The 19690-nt window shown below is 42.0% G+C and overlaps 1 protein-coding gene across 3 annotated transcripts in view; it reads right to left on the bottom strand.

The window, feature by feature from the left end:
• htr4 (5-hydroxytryptamine receptor 4) overlaps nt 1-19690 on the bottom strand; it is a 180060-nt gene that overhangs the window by 16434 nt on the left and 143936 nt on the right. The window contains exon 7 of one of the 3 annotated variants that reach the window (XM_030397373.1): nt 14817-14916. The exons of the other annotated variants lie outside the window; for them this stretch is intronic. Within the exon in view, the coding sequence (XP_030253233.1) occupies nt 14853-14916 (64 nt within the window). The 3' untranslated portion in view covers nt 14817-14852. The remainder of the gene's footprint in view (nt 1-14816; nt 14917-19690) is intronic. 3 annotated transcript variants of the gene reach the window in all.

The raw sequence follows: 19690 nt of genomic DNA, 5'->3' as shown, positions 1-19690 counted from the left end.
AGTGTTACCTTTTCCAACAGGCTAACATGAATGTTAGCTTCTCTAACAGTTAAACCGTAACTGTCTTTAGGACATTGTTGTCACTGAATTCTTATTCCTAAATTTAGTTTGGAAACGTTCTTCTGTAACATCAAAAATCCTAAATGTCACCCTGCACTGAGTTAAGCTGGATTTTAGACTTAATGTAGATCATTTTTTTAATGATGCTCCAGGTTTCAATGCTGTATCTACATCGATAAACAAGCACTGATTACCTGTTCCATTCCATATTTGCCAAAAATAAGCTTGAGTTGTCTGAGGTCATTATTGGCCCATATTGAATGTTCCCTATCCAATACAATGTATTTTAAGAAAAAAATTCTCAAGCACATCTTCATTACATCTTCTCTGTCATGCAGTCACCTCCGTATAGACCCAAAGCTTTGACACATAGTGGCCTATTTTCATATCAAGCATATCATGGTGTTAATGTTAATGTTTTAGCTTGCATGCCACCTTAATTATATAGTACTAAGGCTAAAATAGAAGAGCAAATAACACATAATGGCATATATCCTCTGTGGTCATTTTGGAAAGTGAAACAACTTCATTGGATATCTTTTCCGAATTGCGCCGTTTCCGTTCAGGAATCTGAACTCAAACTTTTTGTCATGCAGTGGCTCGGGTAACAGTGAGAAAATCAAAAACCCTTTTTATGGAAACCATAATGTGAACTTTTTCTGTCTGTGGGCGCACTGAGCTGACCTGCAGAGTTGAGCTGAGCAGCACTGAGGCTGAAAACACTGAACCTCCTGCTCCGTTTGCCTCAGAACATTAAAACAAGACTTTAGCCTAGACACATGCACTGAGGCATGACAGTGAAGTACGCAGGCAGGCAGGCCTGTGGGGAAGTAAACACAACACACATGCATGCATCTGTCTGCAGTGCGTGTGTGTGAATGTGTATGTGTATACAATACAGCATGTGGACGCATACACTTTTCAGAACAGGGTTATGGGAGCTGAATCATTAAGCGAACAAGAAGAGGCTGCTAAAAAAAACCACACTTGTAGAGCATCCTGAGTTTCAAGGTTAAAGAGCCAAGTGTGTGTGTGTGTGTGCACGTGTGTGTGTGTGTGTGTGTGTGTGTGTGTGTGTGTGTGTGTGTGTGTGTGTGAGGAATGAAGTCAGTGTACTGCGTGCTCTCAGTAGATCAGAGGTTTGATTATTTCTGGGTGACTGACGCCTGCAATGCACCCTTCCTCAAGTAATTGCTTACATGACTGGAATAAGGAGAAACCATCACTGTGTATGTTTGTGTGCACGTGCATTGCTACCTGCGTGCGTGTGTGTGTGTGTGTGTGACAGCACATACTGGAGTTCACCGTTTTTTATAGAAGTAGACTGTTTGTGTGTGAGAATTCAGGGTTACTTCGGTGTATTTGGAAGAGCTGCAGGAGTTCTGTGAAGGTATTAAGTCCGATACGCTTCTCAGGGATGAATCTGCAGATTTTTGAGCAGACTGTATTTACTGGTACATAACTCTGAACATGAAGTACAGTTGTTGTCATTAAATTTAACTGCAAGTGAAGTGGACAGTGTTCAGGAGTCTTTTTTCCCCGAGTTCGTCGGCTGTCAGTCTTTTCCTACGGAGCTGTCAATCTTAAGGTGTGCTAAAGCTGTGTTTCTCTCACTGCAATATACTTGAAAATGTTACATAAGCAGCTATAAGGAGCTTCCATTTTGTGTTGATTCTGGTGACCCCTTCCGACTAAAGTGATCTTTATCTGGCTAGCATGTGCATTAATTGTGAAAGACACTGTGTCTCTTTTTTTAAACTAAACAGTCAACCTTCTCTCTCATGATCTTGTTTGCTTATGTAGGTCACATAGAGGTGTCTGTACAGAGTTAAGACATTTTCACGACAGGTTAAAAGTTCCTTGTGTTTAAATACATAAATCACATGAATAGAACCAGTTTATTGTTGTTGATTCATTATTTTTGCTGCATATCAACTGTCTATAAAAAAAAAAAAAAACATCAGTGGAGGAGTGCAGTGCATGGCCTTTAATAAAGCATGAACAGGTAGTTTGTGGTGGTAATGTCTCCAAAAAGGGGGAAAAGACCTGTCCATTTTTATTGTTTCCAAAACAAACGGAAACAAACTAAAACCGAACTGAAACTGACTTGAAAACAAAAGCTTATTAAAACCCACAACCACAATTACTTTGACTCTTGTGTTTACACTGCATGATCACAGAGAGCTTAATGTGGTTCCACTGAACATAAGGTCAGAGTTAATGACTGTGAATATTATCAGCAAAATACCAACAGTTATAAATTTGAGGAGAAGCGTCCAAAACACTGCCACAGTTCAAACATGTTGTCCAAAACAGTACGCTGCTAATGCTAGACACACATTTTCCCCCAAAATGGAGATGTACCTTTTTGCAATGAAAGCTTTATATTTCCACACGGCTGCGTTTGATCTTCATTATTTCTCGTTGGCTAACCAGTCGGTTTGGTTGTCTGGGCAAATGAGATCCTCCTACACTGACAAAAGAGGTTTCTCTGTCTTTATCTGCTGTGAGAACATTCACATTGACACTTTATTATCTACACTGCCCACAAGAACATTGCACAGAAGATTGCACAGACTGCAAGCAGAAGGCCCGGGGCATTGGCACGACTCCGGCTAGCATGAAGAGCTAGGTTAGGGTTCAAGCAGGGCCAAGAGCTGCTCGCTGTGTGCTGCAGTCACTTGAACTATACAATATATTTCCTGTTTCTATTTCATTTCGTATAAAAATATCCATTTTACTTCTTACATATTGCTGAGTCTTTCAGCAGGGAAATATTGTTGTTTTTGCTGTAACACGTGCACAGATGCTTGTTACATTGCTGGTAAGTACATCAGTAGGTTTATTCACTTTTCATCCTCATAATGCTCAAGCAGGTTTTTGCACACACTTGTTCTGAGCTGTCTTCTGTGAGCATTAGTTAAACTGAGAGCATCTACAGCATGAGACCTCGTTCAGACCTGCTAGTAACATCTGTCCTGAGTGATCCGATCGCAAGTGGGCTGGGTACAGGTATGAACACCTCCAAGACCACAACAGGAGACATAGTGAATTCTACGCTGTCTGATTTCCATGTTGTTCACTATAATGTAAATTACATCTTCGGGCTCTCTTAACCTGCCAGTGTTAGCAGCAGATGTTTGTGCACACAGTGTCTGGTTCAACTTTTGAGGGTTGTTGAGCGAGGGAAAACCTAAAAAAAAAAAAGCTTCATGAAATTGCTGCAGTAAATTATAAATCATTGATTAAATTCACCATTAAATCCAAAACTTTAAGTTGTTTCTGTCCGTGTAAAAGTGTCAGTTTGTCTGCTTCTCCGTGTCTACAGTGTGTCCAACATTAAGGCAGCTGTTCGAACACTGTTTCAACTTGTTTCAACTGCATTCGTGTCAAAAAAACTGTACAGTAACCAATATGGAATTCTTCTTTGTCGCCTGTTGAGTAGGTCCCCAGACTCCCTTAATAATGGCATCAATTCATCAGTCATCTTGTGAGACCAGGCAGCTCATCCGAGTAAATGATAATAACTTGGCAAACTGTTTTAATTCATATTTCTCTCGGTTTGAAAGGTCTGATTTTAGGAATAATATTTCCATGTTACGGGAATCTCTGTCCCCACAGAATGATATTTTCCTTAAGAAGGTGAATATACTTAAGGCTGCTGGCACACTCTGCAGCTCTGTGCTGACCGGCTTAGTGAAGTGTTCACACTATTGTTCCAGATGTGTGTTGAGAGTGGCCAGATATCGACTATGTGGAAGACAGCCACCCTAATTCCTGTTCCTAAAGCTAGTTATCCAGGGGACTTAATGAATTCAGGCCAGTCGCTCTAACGTCGCTTGTGATGAAGGTTCTTAAGAAAATATTGAAGGATGAAATTGTCTCCCTTATAAATGGCAAACTTGATCCACTAATGTGCGTATAAGTCTGGGAAAGGTGTGGATGATGCTAAGATTTTTATCCTAGACAGGTTATATATACACCTAGAAAATCCCAGTGCACATGCACAGCTTTTATTGGCTGATTTTTCCTCAGCTTTTAACAAGATGCAGCCTCATATTTTAATTGAACATCTTGCTTCTTACTTTCATCTACCTGATCCGATTTTGTTGTTGCTCCTAAATTTTTTAACACACAGAATTCAGCGAGTATTTGTGAATGGTCATATGTCCACCTCCATCACTTTAAACACAGACTCTCCACAGGGCTGCGTCCTTTCTCCTTTGTTATTCATTATGTATACTGACAGCTGCAGGTCTTCCCAAGTGAGCAACCATCTTGTTAAATTTTCTGATGACACGGCCCTACTGTCACTCCTCCAGGGGGCCCAATCAGATCATGGCTGTGCACTACCTTCATTTGTATTGTGGAATGGTGCGATGTCAACTACCTGGACTTAAACGTGACAAAAACCAAGGAGTTAATCATTGATTTTAGGAGGAACCGTCCTGATCCGGCTGCATGCACTATTCATGGAGGAAATGTAGAAATGATGGAGACATAATGTTTGACTCCAGACTCGAGTTTGACAAAAGCACAGACTATTGTTAAATGGGGCCAACAACGTATCCATCTAACACGGAAGCTGAATTCTTTTAATGTTTCTAAGAGCATTTTATGTAACTTTTATCATTCTTTTATTTATAAGTCTGTTGATGTTTTCTTTTATCTGTTGGTTTTATGGTCTATCTGTGAAGGAGAACAACTGTCTCAGCAGCATTATCAAAGTCTGTTCCAAGATCATTGGAGTCCAGCTAACAGACTTAAGCTCCATCTGGAAAAAACGTGTTATCCAGGAAGCCAGACGGGTCATTAGTCATCCTGACCACATCCTCAGCCAGGAATTGTTTTTGATGCCCTTAGGGCGGCGTTACCTTGCCCGCCCCCCCGGAGGAAGACAAACAGATACGCAAATTCATTTATTCCTTCGGCCATCAGGCTTTTAAATGCTGCTGACAGCTAAATGAACACAGGCCAGGCACTGTAAACCTGAGAGACTTAATGTGTATATTTATTCATTATTTATCTAAATCTTCTTGTTACTTGCTGTTAGCTGCGGTCGCCCATGCTAACCTGCGGTACTGACAGAGTGGATGCTGTATGTGTTGTTGCTGTTTCTATGTGACTTGAGGTTGCAAACTGAATTGCCCTGCAGGGATAAATAAAGTTGTTTGATTGATTGATTGATTAAAAAAAAAGTGTTTGAGCTCGGAGAAGGTTCATACACGTTGTGAAACACTGTCTATGACAAATTCTTATACACTTGGCCCTTCTTTTAAATTCGGTCTCTCTTTGTGTAAATAAACATTGGGTCCATTTGTCCCTGTGATGTAGATGTTTATTTGCATATACAGTGCTGTATATTTGCATATGCAGTGGTGTGTTCACATCTGTACTTTAAGTTTTCAACTTGTGATCAAAGGGCATCACCAAATTACACTTGTGTAACACCAGGTAAGACAGAAACGCAATCAGGCAACAAGAGCTGACTCAGCAGACTGTCATGACTGTGGCAGTGCTATGTCTGTCAAAGTTCCGGGATTGCCTCTCATGTTAACATCCTCACTGAAGATCAGTGGTCTCAAAAAAAAATGCATGAAGCATAAAAAAAATACTGTTCGAATCACAAACCTTTAACACACCCACTCTTACCCTGAGAAAACTGAAGCCATGTTTAATAACATCTTTTGAGACTTTGACTGGAACATAAACACAATGTACTGGCTATTCTTTGAAAGAACTTGTCAGTATTAGCATCAAACAAGGGTCTAATTTCAGTGTAAGCACAGAGTGAAATGTGCCGGTTATTGTCCAAACCGATGTTTGTCTTTGTTGAGTTTGATTGGCGACAAACTCAACCATCAACCTTAGTATCAGTAAAATCTTAAATCTGGTTATTTTATGAGAAAACCTGTCAGGAGCTACGATTTGACTGTAAACGCTTGTTTTGACATGTTATTGTAAATATCTCATGGGTGCCTCGGTGCTCTAGGTTTTAAAACTGACATTTGCTGTATTTCCGCGTGACTGGGGACAAAAGTTCCAGTTCCTCTGTCAAACATCAGAACAGACACAAGAAGAGAGTATCTGAATAATGAAACAGGCACATTGGCACTGCCGTCCCCTGGTGGGTGGATGTGCAAGAAAATGCACACAAGACAGTCAGAAAGACACAATTATACTCTGTTCACATGTAAAACAACACATCAAGCAGACACTACGGGAAGAGACACGACTTCTACGCACAGCGGCTGGTGTTTACCTCCCCACATCGCCTGCAGAAGACTCATTGAACATTTATGTCTTGTCAGATTTTGGCCTCGTCACGCACACAAACAACTCCATCCAGATTTGCAAAATTGTCTGAATATCTATGTGCAAATATGATCTACAAAAATACAATTTAACATGGCTATAAGGCAAGTTGTTAACCTAAAACTATATGAGACGTTCTGGTTATATGTTCTGTATTACTATCATAAATCAAAGCAAATGTGAAACTTTTGTAGCTACTTAACAAGTGTGACCAAAAAACACCACTAGTTGCAGGATAAATGAGTGTCATTCAGTGGTACTGCTACAGAACAGCAACACGTTGACCCAGCGCTACCGACAATGCTGCTACCCACGAGTTCTTGAAATGATTGAGTCAACGTTCATGTTCATTCATATTTTCACATTTGGTTTATTGAGCTCATTTAAGTGTATGATCTGCAAAACTTAACACTGCACAGAGTGTAAGGAGTGACCAACACAGAAAGTCACACTGAATGTGAGTATTTATTTGGCACCTAGTCATTTGACTCATAGTAAATATACAAAAAACGATTGCTGTTCATTTAATTTAAGAATCTCTGAAAGACTGTTGTTGGAAAAGAGGTTTTGACTTCTTGACTCCTCTATATGAAGGGATGACTGAATGAGAGGTTTCAAATCTGCATGGAATCCGTGTGATCCTTCAGAAAAAAACAAGTGAGCAACAAAGTATAACACGAATACTCACCAACTTCTAATTGCACAACTGCAGAGAGCACAACCAGCTCAACACACATTGGCCTCATGCAAGTTTAAGCATCTAAGGGCAGCCTATATGTTTAAAATCCAAAAGGTTCGCCAGCAGTGGGAACTTAATACTTGAGCACACATAAAGTCTCATGTGTAAACACACCAGAATCCTTACATTAATAAAACAAAGCCTGAACATACACACTGAAAACAAATTGATCAACACATTGATGGATTAATTCAACTCTGAATAAATAATGTGATCTATAATCCACTTAAATTTAAAGCCTTTATTTCATTTCTAAGTTCTTCTTCTCCATTGACAAGCTTAAACATAAAGATTTGCAGAAAACAAAAATATATTAGCTAAACGCTTTTTAGCTGAAGCTCGCCAACTGTGAGATAATGAGGAGGAAGCAGCCATGTTCTGTGTGGGAGGATAAAAGCTGAGCTGACGCCAAACTACATTCGTTTCTGCTGTTTGTCTGTGTATGCTGTAGTTCATCTGCTCTGAAAATACAAAATAGAGAGCATCCATCTAACCCACATGGACATGTGCAATCACAACTGGACTGTCCCTCCCAGCAGCTCTCTGGGAGATTTAAATCTGATCCCCGACTTGTTGACCTGTTGGGAATGAGGCCTGAGGACAGTGATGTTCAGTCAGAATCAGTCAGTTGGTCAGTCAGTCCATCTGTTTTTTTCTGTCTCTGGAGTAAGATATGCTCACAGGCTTCCATTAGTAAATTTGGTTTATATATCAATGATGCCTATAGGAGGATTTAAGGGCCATGTGTCTGAATGCTCAGTTTTAGTGCCTGCCTCTTTAAGCCCCACCTCCCAAAAAGTCCAGTCTTCTCTGAATGGTTAGCTCTCACAGGCCTGAGCAGGCAACACGCCCCACTGTCTGTCTGCATCAGCTCTGCCAGTGTTTTTGCAACCACAGCCTTGCTGAGGTCGTGGCTGAGGACAGTGACTGTACAACTTTACAGAAATCCAAAGGAACAGCTTCTGAAAACAGGCTGCGTGCTTTGCTCTGTGGATTGAGCTTTTTGACACTTTCACAGTATCTATACCATGACCAGCTTTATAATTATAAGACAGAAAATATCACTTCCTACAATCATGAATAAGAAAACAGTGAGCTATGAAAACAATTTACAATGTTATATGAATAATACAACAGCAACAAAAAGGTTGTATTATTCTTTTTTCTGTTTATTTGTCAAATGGAGATTAGGTTCAATTACTAGCTCTTTCTTTCATTGAGTCATCAGCAGATGGAATTAGTTGCCATGTAGATGATCACCAAATAAACAGACGCAAGCAAACTCCATTGATTATAGAGGACCATATGAAAGTGATTTCCTTGAGCTGAGGCCCATGACTGTATAAAATATGGATGAAGCTTTATGGTCTCACTCGCCAGCTTCATGTCTTCTTCAATACAGCGAGAAGTTCACGTAAATGATGAGTAAAAAAGACAACATGGTGTGGCTACCTTGTGACTGACAAGTTGCTATGACGGCAAACGTCATTCCGGATAGAGGCTTAGAAATTCATATGCATGACAGATCCACTCTCTCATCCAATTATGGTCACTTGAGGCTAAAAAAAATTCTAGGCTGCAAAACAGCAGGCAAACTAATGACAACTGACTAGTTGTGATTGTGCCAACAATGACTGTTCTCGCTCTTAGGTGAAGAAGGAAGTGCCCTAAGGTTGTTTCACTTCCATAACATCTCTAAAGGACGAGGTCGGGCTGGATGGTTCAGCGTTCGTTGTGAGTCATAAAGGTCACACTGGAAGCACTGACCTATTTTGTCATTTTACGAATGAGGACTTGCTGAATCATAATCATCACCACATCTCTATAGCCGTCTCTTTTTCTCTCTACATATTTCACCTACTTCAGGTCTCTGCGTGAGACGCTGCTGCGGCGAAGGAGGATGAAGAAGAGGATGGGAAACATCCTGCCAAGCAGGGTTTCATACCTGGAGGGGAGGGAAAATTACACTTGCGCAGCGTGGAGTCCTGCGAGACGAGTGGGAACATCTCCGTATTTATATGATGCTCAGACAGAAGAAAATAAACAGACCTCCATCGGGAGACGAGAGGTAGTCATGAAGGAAACCTCAGAGAGTCGGGATGTTGTGTGTCGGGTGTCTGAGTCGGTTTGTGTGTCACCAAAAGCGAACTGAAAGAGAGGAAAACCTTCCTATGTATCTGTGCCTACACATGTCCTGAGGTGAAGCCCTGCTGCTTTATTCACAGGCTGGTGCTACCTACATTGGTTGCAGTGTTACCCATAGCAACAGGCTGAATTTAGACACCAAGAAGAGTTGAAGAGACGCTAAAATTATTTTCAACTTTAACCACGTCGCAGTTGACCTTTCATACAACCAAGCACTGACACTGGTGCTGTGGTTGATGTAAGCATGTGTCGTCAGGAGACAGTCTTAAATTGGTATCTCTATAACTTGAGTTGTCAGCGTGTAGGTGTTTCACAACGATGCGTCAGCTGCCAATTATTTGGTGATGTGAATCGTACAGAACACTGATCTCAACTGTGCAGAGGTTGGAGCCAGAGCTCTGCATCCTCAGGGCTCCACATATTTGGAGGAATTTAATCATAAAATGTGTTTAAAGAGGGAATAAACAAAATGGGATTTAAGGCAATTTCGACCAATAAAAGGATACAAACAGAAATGAAACAGGCTCCATTTTCAAACTATCAAATGTCTGCTTTGGGATTTCCATTAGTCTTCTGACCTCATTTCTCATAAGCAACACCAGTTCTTGACGAATGACCCAGTACACGAGACGACACAGTAAAATGCTTGATTTAAAGTGAAATACCAATTCACTGAATTTTTTTTTTAAATCTGCAAATGCTCAAAAACAAAAGCACGAAATTGAATAAAGCTCGGGTGCTTTTAGACTTCTTGTCAAAATGACTGTCAGATGAGGATTTTAGCTTTAGGCTGTGAAGGTTTTTCTACTTATCGAGGAAGATTCTAATAATAAATGTACATGTAGAGTATCATTAACTACTTCTTCTCTCTGTGTCCTTCACTTGTACTAAAATCAGGGATCACTTCTCTCCTTATTAATGAGCAGAACACCTCACGTCTCTTGTGTACTGTTATCTCCAATTGAAATGGCCACAATAATGAATTCTCCATACAGATCCTGTAGCGTAGCCGTCAACAAACATTAAAGACCCCGTATGTATTTTACTAATATCCTCCCTCAGCTATAAAAGCCAACATCCGTGGCCAATGAGATGAAAAACACACCACAATAATTTTGTTTAACGTCTTCTGAACAGAGCAGCTCGTCCAGGGTTCAGTGCACAACGAGCACCAGCCAAAGGACTGTTAGAGGCAGCTGACACACACACACACACACACACACACGCTAAATAAACACACACATTAATTCAAAGATGCAGGAAAAGGCGACTCCCCTTAAATGACCTGGACTCAAAACGACACCTATTTAAACTATTACTTTTTAAATTATTCAGAAATAGCCAATCTTTTCTTGATGGTTTTGTTTGCTTATAAAAGTCAAATGCATCCATATTAAATTGAGGCTGTTTCATAACCCTGTAGTACGTTTAAACTCACTTAAAATAATTGAAAAATGTTTCAATCTTTGATACAATTGTCATTGAATCCTGTTGACTAAACAAAGCTTTACAAAGTGCAGGTGATTAAACCCATCATGTCTAGTTTATCCCTCTGCATCCACGGAACTCTGCACCCGTCTGCAACATAAAGAGAGAGCCTTGACAGGTCACTGGCTGCCCTGGTCACCCCTGCCAGGGACAATGTCACTTCTCTTTTGCTGGGTCTGAATATGTTTTAAATATCTGGCACAGAGATATGTGAAGCGCTCAGCACTTTTCTTTAAACATGAGAAGAGAAATAAGCCCAGTGTGTGAAAAGAAGCTCCTAACCGACACATGCCCTACTGCCTGACAGTTTGAGGAGACCAAAGCTCAATAACACCCCCCCCCCCCCCCCAGCACAGCACACCCTCATTCAGACACACCACATGCACAACCCCTTCAGCTCAGGCACAATTTTAAGTACTAAACAATGCCACTATAAAAACACGATTCCTGTGATGTCTTTCCTGCAAAAACACTGATTTATTCATCCAAAACAGGAGCGACAAGGACATCAAAAGCTGTTTGATAATTACAGCATCCCTGTATCTAGAGCTGTGCCAGTTGTCTGCAGCCGTACGGGTGTCCCTCCTGACTCCGTATGTCTTCTGATTGAAAAGAAGAGAGCGAGGTGAGCAGAATCCTCCACGGTGCAGTATCTCAGGTGGCCGGTTCATTGAGTGCATACAGCAGTACCATTTAAAGAGCTATGACACGTTTCACACTTATAGCTCTGAAAATGGCGCTGCCGTCCGCAACCTCTGTTTGTCAAGATGTCCGTCATACACGCGCTCATTATGCTGTACACACACATCTGGCAGAAACACACATCTCCAGGACAGCCAGCGACCACAGCGTAGCATCAGTCGGCTGGTACCGTGAGGTTACTCTGTTCAGTCCGGTGGTCTGGCATCCGTGTCAGGTCGAGGCAAAACGAAAATCAGAGCGGAAAGAAAAACAACAGCAGAGCAGCGGAAAAGTGGGCGACAGGTTTGCAAACATTTAGACGTGTTGTGCAATGTCAGCAAGACGTCTTTAGAGTGAAAAAAAAAAAAGCTCTGTTTGTGACATTTTAAGTGAAAAAATGGAGTATCTTCTCAATCGATTTAACATCTCTGCACACACATGCCGCACATTCTACAGCCTTGGCATTTCTCCACACCCTATGCAAACACTGGTACAGAATATACTGCACAGTGTATACTGGGGGATCCGTTGTGTATTTGCATTAATGCAAATTTGTCAAATGTCTTTGAAGTCACATGAAATCATTTGTTTAGTACAGGGGGCATCGTAACCGCTAGCTGCAGCTTATACACTCTGCTGTGGCTATCTTTGACTGTAGCTAGCTGCCGTTAGCTAATCAAGTCAGTTAGCCGAGGAGCTGAGCAGCCCCGTTAACTGACTCAAATTTGCCTGCATTGTAGCCTCAGCTGGACCCTGGACCGGGACTGAACACAGCCTCTGAGACTGACCGTTTGAAGGCGGTGATCTACGGCGGCTCTGACCAGGATCACCTCTTGATTTTCATAGTGGTATTTGGAGACCTTTTTTTTGTTATTTCACAACCGTTATTTTATTTGTCTCTTTGTTGAGATAAGGTGGCCATGTCACTCTGTGTTCTACAATCTCTGGATGGATCATTTGATTTGAGTCTCTAGGATTAAAATTCACAGTCTTTTAGGTTTGTGCGGACAAGAGAGATCATTTTCGACACATGCTTGGAGCTGACAGAAGTATGTGTAGTGTGTGTGCGCAGGGATCGGGCAGTCTAATGAACCCCAGGGAGATGGAGAGTGTTGAGGAGAGACGTAATTAGACCCGAGCAGCCTGCCAGCAGTAACAAGTGGACCAGAGAGGAGCAGAGAGAGTCGAGTGGACAGTGGAGGGGAAATGACAGAGATCTTCTCTGCTTCTGGCACAGTGTGGGACTCCTTTCCGTCTCTTAAACCAGCTTTGAATCCTCCCTGCATCCTTTTCTTTTCCTCCAAACTAAAGAACAAAGTGTTTTCATAGATGACCCCTTTGAGTGGTTCTTATCAGTGCCTTTAAAGCCTGGCTGTTTTCTGACCTTTGCTAAAGGTTTAGACAACTATAAAAGTTTTACTGGTCGCTTTTATGGCTTCTTTTGCTGTCTGTTTGCTCTTCTCTGTTACCTCCTCCAACCTTCTTGCAAGTAACCTTGTTACACTGTGGATCCGATGAGGAATTCACTCCTGGCTAACTTGCTTACTCTCTCTCAAATGATCTTCACAGTAATTTACTGAGTTTAAGAGCACACACTAAACGTCCAGCGAGTAAATGTAATAACATGTAATGTCGATCCCTGAAGTCATTACATCAAATGGTTTACTTGCACACTCACCACAAGATGAGACATAAATGTAATGAATAGAAAACCGAGTCTGTTTCATGCTCCATTAATTCCCGTTTCAAGTTTCAAAACTTTCTGGAGAGAGTTCGCTCTGCTGTTTGTTAAAGGACAGAGGAAAACAAGCGTGAGCTCAGTGTCGCATTCTGTTCTGCAGTAAGACACCGGGACGACTCTGTTTCTCTTCCTCAGCTTTTCCTAATCCTAACCACGTCTCATATCTGAACCTAACCGGGTCTTAATCACAGTATTGTTGCAGGCTGCATCATAAAGAACGTATGCTTCAACACTTTTGTCGTTTTACAGGCAACATTTATTCTGGAGTTTGGAACGCTACTGAAGCTTTCTGTTCTCATTATAGTTACTGCTCCTTCATATACTTGAAGTGTACTTTTTCACACCTAGTCGAGGTAATCCCTCACCCTCACACACTGACCTGTTGTGGATCAGCAGGTCATGAGACTGGGCTGCCCTGTCCAGATTTAAAGCCACTCAGTACAGATTTTGGAAAGACCCACTGATGGTGTCAAAAAGTTACTCTTATAGACAGCAATGCACACTGATATACAGTTTAAAAGATGCAGCAAGTGCCAGAATTTTTCCAGACAGACACCTTGGGGGCCGGACATTCAAATTAAATGAAATAAAATCAGATTTTGGCCTAAAACATTATTCTTTCATGTTTATTGTTGAGATATTTTAATTTTATTACAAAACTGAAGGCATTTTTAGCCTTTACCAGTCAGGCTCCTATCACCTACACCACATCCAACCAGCAGGAGTGATAAAGATATTTTGCCTCGATTGTGGGGCTGTCATATCTATCACTGGCTTCAGCACTAATACCCAGTGTCAGTGTTAGTGGAAGGAAAAGGCCTCTAGCATTGATTTAACGCAGGTAAAATGGCACTCTCAAAGTCCATGAAACGTAAAGTTGATGTGGAAAACCGCCTCTTAAATGATGAATGGACTGATAAGTATGCATTCATCATGCCAACTTTTAGAAAAGCAGCACCTGTGTGCCTCATTTGCAGTGAAACAGTTGCTGTTTCTAAGGAAGAATATAATTTGTGGCGTCACCACAACACGAAGCATGCAAGTTTCAAGGAGTCATATCCTGAGCGGTCAGATGCCTGTCAGGGAAAAATGGCCACACTGAAATCTGCCTACTCCCTTGCCAGTGGAATTATTACTCGAGCTTTAACTGACCGAGAGAGGGTAACGTGTGCATCTCTACAGGCTGCCTGGGTGCTTTCCAAACATAACAGGCCATTTACTGAAGCTGAGGTTTTTAAGGAGTGCATCTCAGTTGTTTCTTTCTGTTGCTTTAATAATGGGGACCACACAATATTTTCTCTTTGATCCTCACAATTTTGGAATCCAGTCGCGGGCTGGATTGGAAGGTTCGGCGGGCCGGATTCGGCACACTGGCCGATCACTGGTGATACATCACTGATGTACTGTTTCCTCCACAAATGCCTCCTTTTGTCATTTAACACCACGTTAGCATTATCGGAGCGTTTGTGTTGACCGTTACAGTAGGAAGCTGTGGAGGCGTCAATTTTCTATCTATATGCAGATAAAACATGTCTTAAAGTGCACCTCTGCTTTAACAGCTTAAACATCTGACCTCAGTGGGCGTGTGTATGTGCACATGTGTGTGCATGTGAGTGTGCTCGTGAGTGTCTGAGGCAACAGACTCACTTGATAGAGCCTTGAGACGCCCCACACACACAGCAGCTAGACAGGCACTGGCCTGGTGTTGCAGAACCAGAGCAGCAGCTTGGAGGCAGAGGAGCAGCCGCTGGAGAGACAGGAGGAGGAGGAGGAGGAGGAGGAGGAGGAGGAGGAGGAAGAAATGAAAGGTTAAAAAAGGAAGGAGGAGTGGAAGCAACAGTGGAAGAAAGAAGGCAAACAGGAAATGAGAAGGGGACAAGGGGGGAGGCGGGGCAGTGAAAGAGAAGAAAGGGAAAGAAATGCAAAAGAGAGTGGAAAGCAAAACAATGTGAGAATGCAAATGGAGCGAGAATGAAATAAGGATAGCAGGGGAGGAAGATATTGCCAAGAGTGAAATGTACATAATTGGAAATGAAAAGCCAGGAAGGAATGGAACAAAAGGGATAAAAACAACAAACGTGCAGGTGAAGGTTGACAAGGAGAAAGTTAAGTGGAGAAAATAGGTACGAGGGAAAAGCAGTGGGCGAGGAAACAGGAAGGGAGAGGGAGGGAGAGAGAAAGGGAAAAACAAGGTTAGTTTACACCCAAGACCCATCAGACAGCAGGCAAGACAAGTGTGTGTGTGTGTGTGTGTGTGTGTGTGTGTGTGTGTGTGTGTGTGTGTGCACGCGTGTCACAGCTACCTGCATTATTATAATTCCAAAAAACAGAACAACAACAACAACAACAACAAAAACTGTGAGCATCAACATTGATACAAATTCTATTATCTTTTCTTCATTTGGTGACATTATAAAACAATGCAGGACCAACATGCACACAGACGGCAGGATTATCTCAAGTGTCATTCTGTCTTAAAAATTCACACATACCAGCACATAAAGTGACGGGTTCTCCATCGCCTCACACTTCAGGTTAAAGCCTACCATGGCAAAGCAGATCATTGTGATCCGTTGAATCGATTCTTGTATTCACTTCACTGAGGATGGAGGGGGTCCGATTTGTGATTTTGGGCTACATAAATACAACTGACATGACCTGACCCTCACAGTAACACACACACACACCATGCCCACATCAGAGCAGCCAGTGGCCTGGTGTCAGCTGTGAACGTTCGGACAAATCTGACATTTAATGAGCTCTACCCGAATCTGTGTGCTACTGACGGGGACCGGGAGCAGCCATGCGGACTTAACAAGCCCAGAGACCTTTTAGTGGACAGATAAAGAGACAGGCCGACAAATTATGTACAGAGCGACCAACGATCTGACAGAAGCTGTCACAGAGGGAGGGAGCGGGTTGTTATATCAGCTACTGAAGAAAAAGAATCTCAGCATCGGCGCCTGCCCAGCATCCCTAGATATGCTCTGAAAATTCTAAAGCATTAAATGGAATTATATATTCTTTGTCACTGTTAACATGCAGTCAATAGATACTTCACTGCAATCCATCTTATGTTAAATAGACGGAGCTAACTGGCAAAAGGTTGAAATGGAAAGAAGAAGCAGTGGCAGACGGGGATATTACTTTAGCACACTGTAGACAACAGCAGTGGAATTTCTTTCAAGGAAATATGAAAATCTAAGACAAATATTGAAACCAAAGCCGTTTGCTGTGACTGTAAACACGGCACAAATTAATGCTGAGGTTAGGAAATGCACCGTTTGCAAAACCTTGTTTAAGTTGTGGAATCAGATCCTTGGGGATTAAGTCCAGTCGCCGCTTGGTTACAGATTGGCGATTACTTCTGTTAAAAAGGTCTATGTATTATAAAAAAAAAAAACCTCTGCGTCCCCGAAATGTGGCTGTTTCCTCTCAGCCCACTTTATCGCAATCTTCTGTAACACATTTGGAAGCAGAGCCAGATAGTGAGCATGTGTGGAGTGTTAGCCGCAGTCGTCTGTTGTGAGCTCGTGGTTGAACGGCATCATAGCAGAGAGTAATGCTTCCTGTTAGGATTTTCTCTGTTTGATTTTGTTTATATCCGCAAGACAATGCAGTCCAGAAACACACACACACACACAAACACACACACACACTCGCGCGCCCAGACGCATGCACAGAAAGATATTCAGACATTCTCACAGACGCAGAAACAGATCTAGAGGAATAAAAATACAAATAAGTATTCACATTTCATCTTCGTTCTTCCTCCCAGATAAACACACACCTGTTATCTTTGCAGCACACACACACACTAGCTGCCAAACACACTTACCCTAACAAGTGGCGACAGTGTGTGTGGCATCGCTTCAGGTCAACAAAGTGATGCCACACACACACTGAGCATCGCTGGAAACGATGAAGGCAAACACATTCACGAGAAGAGATGCAGACGGAGAGAGGGAAAATAGAATGGTGGGAAAGAGAGAAAATTGCAAAAAAAAACAACAACAAAAAACGAAGAGACAGAATGAATATGAGGAAGGTGGCTGGACCAAAAAGACTTTTTCCTTGTTTGTCCAACATTCATGCAGTTGGTAAACGGCCTGGACCTGAACTACTGGGCTGTTGACCCATTTACTAGACATTCATTTAGCAGTGCCATTTTTTCTGACAACCCATTATTCTGGAGACCTAGTAGTCTGAAAAATTTACCATTGGATCGACAGCCCCTTTGTGCGACTTCCTATTATTGAGAGAAAAAAAAAACGCCCTCTGCTCAGAAAACACACACTTTAACCAAGTGGATTTGATGCCAGAGAAAACGTTCACACTGATACAATTCCCAAAGTGGGCTCCAGTGGACTTTAGCCCAGGGCTTGCTGGCCCTGCTCTAAAGCTCTAAAGCCCTGCGTTAGTGGGGTTATCCATAGAAAATCATCCAAACATGGGGATAAAGGGGGCCAGTGTGAAACGGGGCTGAAGTAACCGGAGTGGTCAGCAAGCAAACATTAGCCGTGTGCGCCGACTAATATCTCACTCAGGGTTAGAATACATGCAGTGTGAACGCTATAGTTCTGGGCTTTGGTTAACCCTGGGTTAACAATGTGCGTGTGAAAAACAGGGGCTAAGTTATACCAGGCTCAACGCCACATGCAGTGTGAAAAGAACATGTTTGTTCCTGCCACCATGACAGTAAGGGTCACCTGACAATGAATGATGAACCGCTCTCAAACTTTTGGGCAATACTACAAGTGCCACATATCACACGAGGTTGAATTATTCCACTATCACTCTTTTTTTCTGCTCCAAAATATACAGTTCGACAAAATTCCATAGTCCGGGTGTCTTTGTTCAGGTGTTTTTAAGTGTCTTAAATCAAATCAAATCAATTGTATTTATATAGCCCAAAATCACAATCACATTGCCTCAGTGGGCTTTACAATCTGTACAGTGAACAACATCCTCTGTCCTTAGACCCTCCATTCGAGTGAGGAAAAACTTCACATGTTGATGGAAAAAAAACCTTTTAACAGTCTTGCCAACACACAACAGTGATATGTATGTACCTGTGTTGACTTTAGTTATTTACCTGGCCTGAAGTGCTTCTCCTATTAGCCTTGGAAGTGATGCATAATGCTGCTGTTTGTGTGTGTGAACAAGTCAGAACACACTAGCATTGCACAGTATTTTGTGTTTGTGTTTGTGTGTGTGTGTGTGTGTGTCCAAATGCTCTCTACGTGTATCTGTGTGTGTTTAGAAGTGTCTGACCCTGTATCTGGACTCTCCTCCAGCCTCCTACATACAGAACAAACAGTCAGCGGGAGACAGAGCAGCAGCTGTATATTTGCAGCCAAAGGTAATATTCCCAGCTGGAGAGAGCTCTGAATAATGAAGAGAGGCTGCTGTTTGTTCCGCCAGCACAAACCCGACCTGCTGGGTGAGATAACATGTTTCACATCTCTAAAACACCTCAGACCATCTGAGGGCTGGAGATCATCATCTGCTAATGTTCCACGCATTTCCGCAGGCCAGCTTTTTAAAATTTTCCTCTGGTTGAAACTGTTTCAGATCAACCTGCCTCATCGCTTTACTCAAACTTCTTGTGGCTGCAATGTGTTCCGGTCTATTTTCTGCTCCCCTGGGTGTAGCATAGTGGTCTGCGTGCTGTTTTGATGAAGGAGTTCTCCCCGCTGGACACAGGTAAAACATGGCGGCTTTTGAAACACTCCTCAGCTGTTTGCTTACTTTTAACCATTGATTTATACACATTATACATTACGCTCATATCTTTTAGCTCTTCCCTTTCTATCTTCTGCATATGTCTCCGATGCCACAGTAACCCACTTTTTGTTACGGATAAATCTCATCACATCTTCATTTAGGAAGACATGCTTGATTTAAGAGGCTCTGATGTGGAAAACTATGCTTGTAATACACTCGGCCACGCCGATCAAATCCATTTGTCTCATGAAAATAATCTCTCTCTTAATGAGATGAAAAGATAAAATTAAATGGGCTCATTCTCTATCCAATACAGGACACTTAAGTGCTAAATTGATTCCATCTGAAAAGACAATTAACTTGTAATTGAAGTACAGATCGTCTGGGTCTTTTATGTGCGTGACTAACAGACAGAGAGTGACTGCAGACTGAGACGTTGCTGCACTTGTGTATTCGTGTGTGTGTGTGTGCTGTTATTAAGCAAACACACACACTGTGTTTTTGCGAAAACTGTCCCGAAGTGCAGAGAGAGAGAGAGAGAGAGAGAGAGAGAGAGAGAGAGAGAGAGAGAGAGAGAGTTTAATGTCTGAATATTTCACTCAGTGTAAGTGCTATGAAAGCTTCAATGGGGCACTTGGAAAAGCAGATACAAATCACATAAATACAGCATGTGGCCCTGTGTGTACCTTGGCTAAAATAGTCTTCATAACTTAAGAAGTACTTAGAGAAAGTTTGAGGAAAGTCTCAGAGATCAGGAGGGTAAAAATAAATGTTTAAACAAGTTTACGATCACA

Source organism: Sparus aurata, chromosome 18 (genome assembly GCF_900880675.1).
Source record: "Sparus aurata chromosome 18, fSpaAur1.1, whole genome shotgun sequence".
In the NCBI taxonomy this organism is placed as follows: domain Eukaryota; kingdom Metazoa; phylum Chordata; class Actinopteri; order Spariformes; family Sparidae; genus Sparus; species Sparus aurata.
Note: the sequence above shows the minus strand (reverse complement) of the source record. Positions and strands in the feature narration are given on the sequence as shown.